Here is a 13,387-nt window from a genome sequence, read left to right as displayed (position 1 = left end):
AGGAATCCAAGTCAGAGCATCCCTGACAGATGGCTGTCCAGCCTCGTCTGGAACGCCTCCAGCGTGGGAGAGCCCACCACCTCCCTAGGTCATTGGTTCCATTGTCGTATTCCAGGAGGTTACATACTTTTTTTTATACATTAGTACATCTGTGCATGCTCAGAGACAATGGTACCCCTACACAGAGTAGACCCATTGAAGTGAATGGGCCTAGTTTATGTAGGCCTACCATTGGATAATGCCCATGGATGTAAATTAGCACGTGCAGATTTAATGCATACTCGTGCCCTATGGGCCTGGGCCCCAAATCCTTTCAGCGCCTAGCAACGCCGCTCCCCACCGCCACCCTCAGGCCACCTCGTCCATCCTTGATCTGGGAGGCATGTGCCGAAAACACACGCACGAGGCACGAGGGCGCAGCGGCTACCCAGCGAAGGCGACGGCCTGTACGTCCCTTTTGCTCCGTGCGCGGTCGCGGGTTCGCATCCCGCCCGTGTCAGCCTTTCCCCCCACTGATTCCGAGGCTCTGGGGCGGCTGCGTGCTGCCTTCGCTTCTCCCGCGGGCGAAAGGCAGCGGGCGGCGCGCTCCAGCCCGGGTCCGCGCGTGGCGCCGCTGGGACGCGGCCGACGGCGCCCCGCGCCCCCGGCAGCAGGCCCGCGGGGAAGCGGCGGAGGGGCCCGGGCTCTCCCTGAGCCTCGCCGGGAGTTAACATGACAGAGCTGCGGTGCTAGAGAGGCCGCGGAGGAGTGCGGGGAGCAGGCCCTCTTCCTGCCCCGCCTCCCCCGGGGAAGCTGCCGTTCTGGATTTCTCAGGGCTGGACCCCTGGCTGCAGGCGGAGCATGCCCCGGGGGCGCAGTGCCGAGCCATGCGGCGCAGGTGAGCTGAATGGAAGAAGGGCCTGGGCGCAGGGGCGAGGAAGGCGCAGCGAGCCGGGGCGAGGAAGGCGCAGCGAGCCGGGCGCCAGTCCTGGAAGAGGAGGCGCGCTCGGCGGCCGCAGCCCCGTGCAAGACAAAGAGCCTTGCGGAGCCTTACGGGCTCACGCATGCTGGCGCTACGAGAGGCTTCTTAGGATGCCGGCGAGGCGCTGCCAGGATTTGGCAGCTACACTGTGCTGTTTGAGCGGCCAAGGCGCTTTTGCACACTGTGGGCCTTTTGGCTGTGTTGTTGTTCGGTCGTTCAGTCGTGTCCGACTCTTCGTGACCCCGTGGCCCGTAGCACGCCAGGCCTTCCTGTCCTCCGCGCTCTCTCCCGGAGCGTGCGCTTGTGATTTTTGTGAACCGCGCGGAGAAATGGAATGAATGAATGAATAAAATAAAATAAAATAAAATAAAAATTCACAGCCATCCTTACAACAGCCCTGCGAGGTAGGCCGCTATGATTATGATGCTTCCCTTATTGCAGATGGGAGAGAGAGTTGAGGAGAGAGAGCAGGGGTGGGGAACCTGTGCCCCTCCAGAGGTGGATGGCCTCCACTCCCATCACCCCCAACCAGCTGATGGGAGTTGTAGTCCATCAGCATCTGGCAGGCCACAGGTTCTCCACCCCTGCGGTGGAGTGAGAAAAGTGGCTTGGATAAGACCATCATGCCATCATGGGGGTTTGTAGCCCAAATGAGATTTCAGCCAAGTGCTTAAGGATGGCAGGGTTTTTTCTTTACCCCACTATTCCTCTGTGTGTGTGTGCGGGGGAGCCATCTAGTAGAGAGACACAAATAGGATAGGCACAGAAAATCATTGGGGTGGGGTGAAACACCTCAAAGGTCACTTCAGGTAAAGGGGGGTCTGTGCAGCCAATTCTAATACAGTGTCCAGCAGTTCTGCATTTATCAAGACACCTCTGCATTTGCTGAATGAAGGCCCCTCTGCATGGCAAAAGTTTCGCCACCCTGTGAGATTTAAGGCAGCCATGATGTCTCAGCTGTTCTCAAATTCAGGAACATCAAATGCACTGCTTACAATCCAATCCAATGCGTATTGATTTTTTCAAAAATCTGCTCTTACTTGATTTTTATACGGTTTCACTGAGTTATTGTTTATCCTGTATGTGTATTATTTTCAGTTGTGGATTTTCTTGTTGTTAGGCACCTTGGGGAGGTTTTATGGAAAGGGGAGATATAAATGTAAACGAATTGTTGACTCGGCAGTAAATCCCACTAAACACAATGGGGCTTCTTCCAAGGTAAGTGTGTATACGATTACAGCAGTGCACTCCTATGTATGTTTACTCAGAAGTAAGTCCCACTGAGTTTAATGGGGCTTACACACACTTGGAATACTGTATACAGTTCTGGTCACCACGCCTAAAAAAGATATTGTAGAGCTGGAAAAAAGTACAGAAAAGGCAACTAAAATGATCAAGGGGCTGGAGCATCTCCCTATGAGAGAAGGTTGCAACAGCTGGGTTTGTTCAGCTTGGAAAAAGGGAGCGTGAGGGGAGACATGACAGAGGTGTGCAAAATTATGCATGCTATGGAGAATGTGGATAGGGAGAGTTTTTTCTCCTTCTCTCAAAACACTAGAACCCAATGGGGTCATCCCATGAAGCTGATTGGTGGGAGATCCAGGACAGACAAAAGAAAGGGCTTCTTCACACAGCACAGAGTTGATCCGTGGAATTTGCTACCACAGGATGTAGGGATGTCCACCAATTTGGATGGCTTTAAAAGGGGGTTGGACAAATTACTGGATGAAAAAGCTATCAAGGGCTACTAGTCCGGATGGCTATGTGCTATTTCCAGTACCCAAAGCAATGAGCCTATGTACACCAGTTGCTGGGGAACATGGGTGGGAGGGTGCTGTTGCACTCATGCTCTGCTTGTGGGTTCCTGGTCGACAGCTGGCTGGCCACTGTGTGAACAGAATGCTGGACTAGATGGACCCTAGATGGACTAGATCCAACAGGGCTCTTCTTATGCTTTCATATTCTTAAGATTTCAGCCGAAATGTAATGATACGTGGGCGTAGATATTGGATGTATAATGATCTTTTCCTTACAGCAGTTATATATATTAACCCTAAAGAGTCCTATGAAATTTGCATTTCAAATGTCATTTCTTGCAGCCTGATCTTATGCACATTTAGTGGAGTTTACATTCATATAAGTGTGGATTGTCTTAGGAAATAGCAAGGTTTTGATCAAGATGTCCCTTTGTTCTTGATCATAGAATCATAGAATCATCATTGTTCTTGTTTCTGATCTGGCTACAGATACTGTTCCTTCCTTTTTAAAAAACGAAATCAGATATTTATCCACTCTGAGAAAGAATCCTGTGTGATGCAAAGGTTCATACCTACATTTAAGAGACTAGTTGGTCTAAACTAAAGGCCATCATTCAACACTCTGTGTTTCTTGTTTTCAGCACCTTTTATGCTAGCAATTGTATGTTGTTTCAGTGAGCTGATTCACACATTTCCCACCCTCTGTGGATTCAGATGAACGGCATGTGCAGGGCAGAAAAATAAGGTGTGGTGGCTTATTTTCTTTCCCTGATTGTGCAAACCTGCTCACTGTCATGGATTTGAGGAAGGAAAAGGGTGTACAGGATAGTACCTACTAACTAGCAAAGGTTGGGCCTTTCAGATGTTAATGGCCTACAGATCAGCTTTAAAATCTGTGTTTTTAATTTTAGGGTTGCTGTTTTTTATGTTATTTTTTATTAATGGTTTTATGTTCTGTTTTGTATCTAAATGGTTTTTATTTGTTTATTTCAAATTGCCCAGAGAACTTTATGTTATGGAGTGGCATTTAAATATCGTAAATAAAAAAAAAAACTCCCATCAGCCCCAGTCAGCGTGGTCAGAGATAGAATCATAGAATAGTAGGGTTGGAAGGGGCCTACAAGGCCCTCGAGTCCAACCCCCTGCTCAGTGCAGGAAGCCTGATTCCTAGGCAGTTCCCCATCCAAGTAGTAACCAGGGCTGACCCTGCTTAGCTTCTGAGATCAGACGAGATCAGGCACATCCAGCAGCAATCAGTTTTATTCTGTTATTCTTAGGGCACAATCCTGCTCAATGCAGGAATCCAAGTCAGAGCATCCCTGACAGATGGCTGTCCAGCCTCGTCTTGAATGCCTCCAGCCTGAGAGGGCCCACGACCTCCCTAGGGAATTGGTTCCATTCTCGTATTGCTCTAACAGTCAGGACGTTTTTCCTGATGTTCAGCCGGAATCTGGCTTCCTGTAACTTGAGCCCATTATTCCATGTCCTGCACTCTGGGATGATTGAGAAGAGATCCTGGCCTTCCTCTCTGTGACAACCTTTCAAGTACTTGAAGAGTGCTATCATATCTCCCCTCAGTCTTCTCAAGGCCAAACATGCCCAGTTCTTTCAGTCTCTCTTCATAGGGCTTTGTTTCGAGTCCCCTGATCACGTTGTTGGCTCATATTCAGCTTGTGATCTACAACAAATCCAAGATCCTTCTTGCTTGTAGTGTTGTTGAGCCACGTATCCTCCGTCTTGAAACTGTGCATTTGGTTTCTTTTTCCTAGGTGCAGAACTTGGCATTTATCCCTGTTAAATGTAATTCTGTTGTTTTCTGCCCAGCGCTCCAGTCTATCAAGATCCCTTTGAATTTTGTTTCTGTCTTCCAAAGTATTAGCTATCCTGCCCAATTTTGTGTCATCTGCAAATTTTATCAGCATTCCCTGCACCTCCTCCTCCAAGTCATTAATAAAAATGTTGAAGAGCACTGGGCCCAGGACTGAGCCCTGTGGTACCCCACTCGTTACCTCTCCCCAATTTGAGAAGATCCCATTGATAAGCACTCTTTGAGTCCGATTCTGTAGCCAACTGTAGATCCACCGGATCATTGTTTCATCTAGCCCACTTTGAGCTAGTTTGCTCATCGGGATATCATGGGGCACTTTGTCGAAAGTTTTGCTGAAGTCAAGGTATATTATGTCTACAGCATTCCCACAGTCCACAAGGGAGGTTACTTGATCAAAAAATGAGATCAGATTCGTCTGGCAGGATTTGTTCTTGAGAAATCCATGTTGGCTTCGAGTAATCACGGCATTGTTTTCAAGGTGCTTACAGATGGAATGCTTTATCATCTGCTCCAGAATTTTCCCAGGGATTGATGTCAGTCTGACTGGTCTGTAGTTCCCAGGTTCTTCCTTTTTACCCTTTTTGAAGATAGGGACAACATTAGCCCTCCTCCAATCATCTAGCACTTCACCCGTCCTCCATGATTTCTCAAAGAGAATAGACAGCGGTTCTGAGAGTTCTTCTGCCAGTTCCTTTATTACTCTAGGATGCAGTTCATCTGGCCCTAGAGGTTTGAACTCATTCAAATAAATGAGGTGTTCCTTGACCATATGCCTATCGATCTCAAGCTGCAATCCTGCCCCTTCAGCCTGTACTTCGCCTTTGCCAGGGGGATCATAGACTCTCTTTTGGGAGAAGACTGAGCCAAAGTAGGAATTGAGCACTTCTGCCTTTTCTTTGTCATCTCTTACCATTTTGCCATCTTTATTTAATAGCTGAACCATCATTTCTTTCCTCTGTCTTTTACTATGCGCATAGCTGAAGAAAGCCTTTTTGTTGCTTTTAACATCCCTTGCTAACCTCAGCTTTAGCCTTCCTGACGCCATCCCTGCAATTCTGTGCTACCTGCCTGTACTCTTCCTTTGTTGCTTGTCCTTCTTTCCACTTCCTATATATGTGTCCTTTTTGTTTTCAGGTCATCTCTAAGCCTTTTGTGAAGCCACATTGGCTTGTTCTGTTGTCTTCTTCTTGTTGGAATTGTTTGTAACTGTGCCTTGAGAATTTCCTTTTTTAAAAGCTCCCACCCATCTTGGACTCCTTTTCTCGTTAGAGTCGCTTGCCATAGGACCTTACTGATCGTTGTTCTGAGTTTATTAAAATCAGCTTTCCTAAAATCCAGGGTATGTGTTTGACTACACTCAGCTTTTGCTTCCCTTAGAACCAAGAACTCAAGTACAACATGGTCGCTTTCCCTCAGAGTTCCTGTAACTGCTACTTTATCCACTAAGACATCTCTGTTGGTTAGGATCAATTCAAGGATAGCCAATCCTCTAGTTCCTTCCTCTACTTTCTGTAGGAGGAAGTTATCCGCCACACAAGTCAGGAATTTCCTGGAGGGGCCATGTTTTGCAGAAGTTGTCTCCCAAGAAATATTGGGGAAATTGAGGTCCCCCATTACTACTACATCATGCTTCCTAGAAACATTGGCTATTTGCTTTTTAAAAGTTTCATCCTCGGCTTCTCCTTGATTGGGTGGCCCGTAGTAGACTCCAACCACCAGGTTCCTTTTATTCTTTGCTCCATTTATTTTGATCCAGATGCTCTGGATGAGGCTACCAAGTTCATCCTCCTGTATTTCTGTGCAGAGATGATAGGAGTTATAGCCTGGCAAAGGGACAAAAAGAAGGGCCTTTGAGCAGGAGCAAAGATTGTAAGCAGGTTCATAGGGGAGGAATTTCCAGAGGGCAGTCATGTTAGTTTATTGCAGCAAAACCACCAAGAGCCTTGTGGCACCTTAACAACTAAAACTTTTTAAATCGGAGGAAGTGATTCCCAAGATAGGCTGGCCTGAGATCATTTAGGGCAGGGATGGGCAACTTTCCAAGGTCCAGGGGCCAGTTTTGCCCTCCTGCAGAATCCAAATTTGGCAGCAGGAAAAAAAAATTAGTGGCTTGCTGCCCAAATTTGATAGCACAGCGGCAAAAAAGGGCACATTTACCTTTTTTTAAAAGCTAAATAAAACCCCTTTGCTGGCATGCCACCAAAGCAAATTGGGGGGGGGCACTGGAGGCTGCATGGAAGGGCATGCGGACTCATGCTGCCCACCCATGATTTAAGTCTCTAAAGGCCAAAGCCAACACCTTCAATTGAACCCGGAAATAAATACATAGACAATGGAACTGTTGCAAACCCAACTTAATTATGGTCCATCCACTGACTCCAGAAAAAAGTTTGGGTGCAGCTTTCTGAACCAACTGAAGTTTCTGGGAAGCACATTACAGTAACCCAACCTAGAAGAGACTAGACCATGAACAACTGAATCGAGATCTAATTTCGCCAGTTCTGTTTTGGCCATAAACCAACTCTATATTTAACAACTCCTCTGGTCGCCATAGGTGACCAGAAATTCCCTGCAAGGAAATGCATAGAATTCCACAAGTGGACTGGAGAGGACAGACACATCTCTCCAAAGCTCCTCTAACAGTCTGCTTGGATTTTTCATGATGGCTGCTAAGGAAGGAAAGCATTGACACTAGTTATTGGGTGGATTAGAAATGTAATAAATAATATTTGTCAGTTCTGTCCGACTTCCACAAGCCTGTTTGGTAGGTAGCAGGTTGGGGTTGTTTTTGCTAGCCTGCAAAGATTCTCGTAGTGTCGGTTTCCATGCTCGCTTCCCCCCACCTGTGGCCAGCATGGAAACACAGGCCATTAGAATCTTAGCCTTCTTATGGCAGCCTTATAAATAAGCCCACAAAACTTACTTGCCTACAATTTTTTTTTTGCTGACCTGCTTATGGCAGCCTTGTAAATGAGCCCGTGAAAGTTACTAGCCTGTTAAGATGATAGTAGCCTGTGTTTCCATGCTGGCCACAGGTGAGGGGAAGCCAGCATGGAAATGCAGATTAACTAGCCCCTTTGCAGGCTAGTAAAAAAGATAATAAAATTGCAGGCTAGTAACTTTTGTGGGCTTATTTACAAGGGTGTCATAAGGCAAACAGTAGAAACCGCTGTTTTATTTACAGGAATATATTCAGAAAAGATGATAAAGTAATCTGAGATTATGAACACAAACCTGATCAACACAAATTAGAGTTTCTCCTGACCAGTAGAAATGAGGTTTCTCATGCAATAGCTGTCTTTGTCCTGGCACTTGAAAAGCAACAGCAAAGATGTGTCGAGGTGTGCGTTATAATCATGAGATCTTGCGTGTCATTTTGATTTGCTATGCTGTGGAGCCTTATTTGTGTAGATTTCTTTGCCTGTTGCCTAATCATAGAATCATGGAATCATAGGGTTGGAAGGGGCCTACAAGACCATCAAGTCCAACCCCCTGCTCAGTGCAGGAAGCCTGATTTCCAGGCAGTCTCCCATCCAAATAGTAACCAGGGCTGACCCTGCTTAGCTTCTGAGATCAGACGAGATCAGGCACATCCAGCAGCAATCAGTTTTATTCTCTTATTCTTAGGGCACAATTCTATGCATGTTTAGATGGGAAAAAAAAGGTCCTGCAACTCCCAGCATTCCCCAGCCAGCCATACTGTTGTAGGACTTTTTTCTGCCTAACATGCATAGGATTGTGCCCTGGAGATGTTTTGGCCTACAAGTTGCTGATGCCCTGGTCTGGTGACTAGATACAAATGAACAAATGAGAATCTGACTTATGTTCAATTCTTTTTTTTCCCCCCTCAGAAAGTGATGACTGCATATAGAACGAGGAAGACGATATTCATCTCAGAAGGCATGAGCTGGTAAGCCTTTGCGTCATTTTTCAGAGGCAAAAAGGGACTGTTCTCCCTGAGTCCTGAGGTGGAAGAGATGCCTGGAAGTCAGCAGGGACAAGAAGGACATCCCGAGAGGGCAACAGAAGAAACATTTCTTTTTGAAGAAGGAGACAGTGGTTTAAATGAAAGCACGCTCCAAGAAGGAATCCTCAGAAGTAAGAGAGACAACTTGGGCACAGACTGTGGGAAAGGCCTCCATCCAAGCTTTGAACTCCTTGAGAATCAGAGTGCACAAACTGGGGGGGATCCATATAAATGTTCATATTGCTGTGAAACTTTTCATGAGAGAACGCACTTGGTTACCCATGAGAGAATCCACACTGGAGATAAATCATACGAGTGCACAGATTGCGGGGAAGGCTTTAGCACGAGTTATGAATTTATTAATCATATAAGAGTACACACAGGGGAGAAACCATATACCTGTTCAGACTGTGATCAAAGCTTCCATTTGAAAGCAAACCTCACTGCACACCAGAGAACCCACACAGCAGAGACTCCCTATGAGTGCTCCAAGTGCAGGCAAAGCTTTGGTAAGAAATCGCACCTCATCACACATGAGAGGACCCACACCGGAGAGAAACCATTTCAGTGCCCAGATTGTGGGAAGAGCTTTAGTCAGAAAGGAAACCTCGTTTCCCACATGAGGATCCACACAGGCGAGAAGCCGTATAAATGCTCTCAGTGTGCCAAATGCTTTTCTCATTGTACTTCTCTGATGATGCATGTGAGAACCCACACAGGGGAAAAACCGTACAAATGCTCCATCTGTGACAAAAGCTTTGTTAATAAGGGAAACCTTGTCTCACATGTGAGGATCCACACGGGGGAAAAGCCATATGAATGCACAGATTGTGGGAAAAATTTTAGCACTAGCTTTCAATTTATAGAACATAAAAGGCTACACACAGGGGAGAAGCCATATACATGCTCAGACTGTGGGCAAAGCTTCAATTCAAAATCCAACCTTATCACACACAAAAGAACCCACACAGGGGAGAAACCCTATCAATGCACCATGTGCGGGAAGGGATTTCGGGTGAAATCGTCCTTGACTAAACACATAAGAATTCATACAGGGGAGAAGCCTTACAACTGTTCAGAGTGTGGGAAAAGCTTCAATACGAGTTCACTGCTTGTAAATCATAAAAGGGTTCACACAGGAGAGAAACCATATAAATGCTCAGGTTGCGGGAAAAGCTTCCGTCAGAAAGGAAACCTTGTTTCACATATGAGAATCCACACAGGGGAGAAACCATATCAGTGTTGCGACTGTGACAAAAGCTTCATTGATAAAAAGTCCCTTATTAAACACAAGAGAACCCATGCGGGAGAGAAAGCTTATGAATGTTCAGATGGTGAGCAAAGCTTCAGGTACAGCTCAGTGCTTACCTAGCACAGTAGAATTCACATAGAAGAGAATCTTTTGGCTGTGAGGAAAGGCACTGTAGCCTCATTGTTCTTTGTAGACGTCAGAGAATCTACACAAGAATGAAAAGGGTAGCCAGATTGTAGAGAAGGCTGAAACCCCTGGCCTTTACAAGTTTAGACAGCTGAAAGTCTGCAGCATTTCTGTTGGATCATAAACAGTTGAGAATGGCATGTTCATTTCTGGATAAAATTCACACCCTAGGTAGGTTCTCAAAATAGCTTGATGGGGGACCAAATGTTCCCACTGATGCTATCAGCTGGAGGATTTTGTGCAGCACAGCAGTAGTGGTGGTAAAAATGGGACTTTACTTGAAGAAGTGCAGCTGCTGCCAAAGACGGAAACCATGCTTCCAGTCCCTCTGCCCTGGTAGTAGAACTTGCCCGTATCGTGTTCTGTGCTCCTTCGATGCCATTTGCCACGTTGATGGCTTCCAGTAACAAGAGGTAAGGAAGTCTGGAAGAGTGGGCTAGATCAGACAATGCCACTCCTTGTTCCAGCCCATATTCTGGGGTTGGGAAAGAGACTGCACACACTGTACTTCTCTTTCTGTTGACTTGACATGGCTTCCATAATTTTGATGCCACTGGATGCATCGTGTTCGGGTCGGCAGCAAAACAGCACTCAAGAGAGCTCAAGGGGCAGTATCCAACAGCGTTGTTCTGCAAGCTCAAATAGCACTAGTGGAGCTCCTCTGCATCTTTCTGTTGTGCCAGCGGTTGCCCATTATGCTTGTGCAACCAGCTGTACAAGCAGTTGCACAAGCAGAATGTGCAATGACGTGCACAACGGGTTGGACAACTGCTTGTGCAACCATGTTTGTGCAAACAAAACTTTTGTTGGATTCTTCTCTTGTGCCTAGTTCTGAGCTTAGTTTCCACTAGCACAACATTATTTGTGCTAATGGAATGACAGAGTTGGATACTGCCCCTAGTGAGCAACTTGCTTTGACAATGTCTGAGACCAGACTGAAACCTTTTATGCTGCAGTCCAAAGGCCTTCTGTCAGACTCTACCCCTTCCTACAAAGTTTAAAGCCTTTAAAGGGGCAGGACTCCAGCCTGGAATGTGGCAGTCCTTTGTCTCTCCCAAAACTCATCTGGGCACACTGCCTCCATTGGCGCATTGACTCCATGGATTGTAGAACCCTTGGAGATGGGTGTGCTGTCCCAGTGCTGGAGCTAGGCTCGGGGTGCAGTTGTTGGTCCGAGCGCAAGGGTCTCTGGCATCTTGGGCTCAGGAGACTTTGGCATCTCAGCCTTGGAGTCTCAGGTTCCGCTGTGATGCTCTGGCCCAGATTCTTCTCGGAGGCTTGTTCCTCAGCCTTCAAGTCCCTGTCCAGATTATGACTGGACTCCGGGATCATGACAGGATGTCCATGCAGGAGTGTAATGTTCAAATATGGGTGTGCATACACTTAAAATCCAGTGCACAGAGGCCAAATGTGTGTGGTCATTTCCTAGAGATTGCACAATCCATTCCTGACCTGCACAGGTTGGGCCCCCTCTGGAGTGCTGTGTCCAGTTTTAAGAAGGACACTGACAAACTGGAGTATGTCCAAAGGACGAAGATCAGGATGAGGAGGAGGACAGCAAAGCAAGCCCTATCAGGAGCAGTGGAAAGAGCTGTGTGTGTTCATCCTGGAGAAAAGAAGATTAAGGGGAGACACAAGAGCAGTCTTCAGATATCTGAAAGGCTGCCATGCAGATAATGGAGCAAAGTTGATTTCTGTTGGTCTGGAGCGCAGGACTAGAACCGAATGTGGGAAGTTGTAGGGAAGCAGATGTAGGCTAAATATTAGGAGAGCCTTCCCTGACCTGGGGCCTGCCAGATGTATTGGACTACAACTCCCAGCCAGTGTGGGAGTTGTAGTCTGACACATTTGAAGGGCGCCAGGTTGGGGGAAGGGTAGGAGACACCTGAGCAGCGCTTGGAGCAGGCAACCTGAAAGGTTCCTACTAAGTCTAGGTTTCTATGGATATTATCTCGAATCAGCTATGCAGTCCGGGCCTGTGCACCTTGGATTTAATGCGTGGAGGCTACATGTCCAGAAGCAGCAGGCAAGAAGGGAAGGCACCTGGTTAACCATGCACGTGGGCGAGATCTGAGAGAAGCATCGTCCGATCTGGCTGACTGTGATGTTGCAACACAGGATACGTCCCATTACAGGCTACAGAAGGGAAGGGGGGAGAGAGATGCGCAGCTGCTGTCTTTGGTAGCATTTTTTAGGGTAACATCCAGCTTGTCCCTGGAAATGGCTACAGTTTCCTCACCTTCATGTTTTATGACAGCTTTTCCCCAACCCAGCACCCTCCAGATGTCTTTTGACTACAACTCCCATCATAGCTGGGGATTATGGGAGTTCAACATATCTGGAGGGTGCTGGGTCAGGGGAGGCTGTTTTAAAGCCAAGTTGGAAACATCTGGTGATCCGTCTAGTACAGGGGGGCGGAACTTCTTTCAACCCCAGGGCCAAATTCCATTTTGGGGAAGCTCTGGGGGGAGGGGGCACATTCCACTGGTAGGTGGAGTCAAAGGCAAAAGGGGCGGCCCCCAAATAAAAAAGGTATATTTTAGTTTAAACCTCTTACTGCCAATAACAGCCTTAGAAGAGGCATTTCAGTCTTTCAGAATGGGGAAAAGACTGCACAAAAGCTGGGAGGCCACCCAACGATCCGTGGTTGAGGAAAAGGAGGCGGGGGAGGGGCCTTCTGGGGACCCAGATTCGGCCTCTGAGTCTGAGGTTCTGCACCCCTGATCTAGCCTGAGGACACTCCGACATTATGGTGGGAGGAATGTGAAACGTTTAGTCCCCTTTTATGAACAGCAGTTTGAGGCTGTCTTCAGGGCAGTGACATTGCTAGCACTTAGGAACACAAAATAGCTTTCTAACTTTTTTGATCAAAAAGTGCAGCTCCCGGGGTGGGGAATAGGTTGCATTGCATTGGAGTGACATAGTTTAGATTTTAGCATGTTTTTAACTGTTTTTAATCAAAACCACTTTTCTCAGTACGCTTCACCCTCTTCCACCACCATTACTAGCCCAGAGAAGGTGAGATTGGCTAGAAAATGAAATGCACTGGTACATAGAACTTAAATTTTGCCTATTGTGTATGGATTAAATTGTAGGTATGATGTTAACACCATTGTTTCCCTCATTAAATTCTACCTTGCACGATGTCGTGTTCCGTCTATCTTCAGAAGAGGTGGGTAGGCAAAGGGGATTCTTTTCCTGCACATCACAGTTCTGCAGACAGACACCTCTCTTGAAGCCCACCAGGCTCTCTGCCCCTCTTGATTTTCATTTTATTATTTTAGATTATTTATTTATTTAAATTGGGAGCTTGACATGCTGCAAAGTGAAGCACCACCCTCCAGACAGTGGGGGCTGGTGGCTCTGATGTCGGTGGGGTAGTGCATCCGCTCCCGGTTTCAGTCAGGACTCTAAAGGAGCTATCCAAGGCGCAAAG

The 13,387-nt window shown here is 46.9% G+C and overlaps 1 protein-coding gene across 2 annotated transcripts; it reads left to right on the top strand.

Moving 5' to 3' along the window:
- Positions 1-370: 370 nt before the first annotated feature.
- LOC146355856 (uncharacterized) lies at positions 371-13,094 on the top strand. Of its 2 annotated transcripts, none has more exons than XM_084831035.1 (2): positions 371-877; positions 8,398-13,094. In XM_084831035.1, the coding sequence occupies exon 2, from the start codon at positions 8,524-8,526 to the stop codon at positions 9,883-9,885; it is 1,362 nt and encodes a 453-aa protein (XP_084687161.1). In that variant the 5' UTR covers positions 371-877; positions 8,398-8,523; the 3' UTR covers positions 9,886-13,094. The 2 variants fall into 2 exon arrangements, with proteins under 2 accessions (XP_084687161.1, XP_084687162.1); XM_084831036.1 differs by having other exon boundaries at positions 371-446; positions 8,398-13,088.
- The last annotated feature ends 293 nt before the right edge of the window (positions 13,095-13,387 follow it).

The sequence above is a fragment of the Heloderma suspectum genome, chromosome 2 (assembly GCF_057233095.1).
Source record: "Heloderma suspectum isolate Gila_16-S chromosome 2, 16-S_ref, whole genome shotgun sequence".
Classification (NCBI taxonomy): Eukaryota; Metazoa; Chordata; class Lepidosauria; order Squamata; family Helodermatidae; genus Heloderma; species Heloderma suspectum.
Note: the sequence above shows the minus strand (reverse complement) of the source record. Positions and strands in the feature narration are given on the sequence as shown.

Coding starts and splice junctions, on each gene's coding strand:
- LOC146355856 (XM_084831035.1), top strand. CDS start 8,524: ATGCCTGGAAGTCAGCAGGGACAAGAAGGACATCCCGAGAGGGCAACA.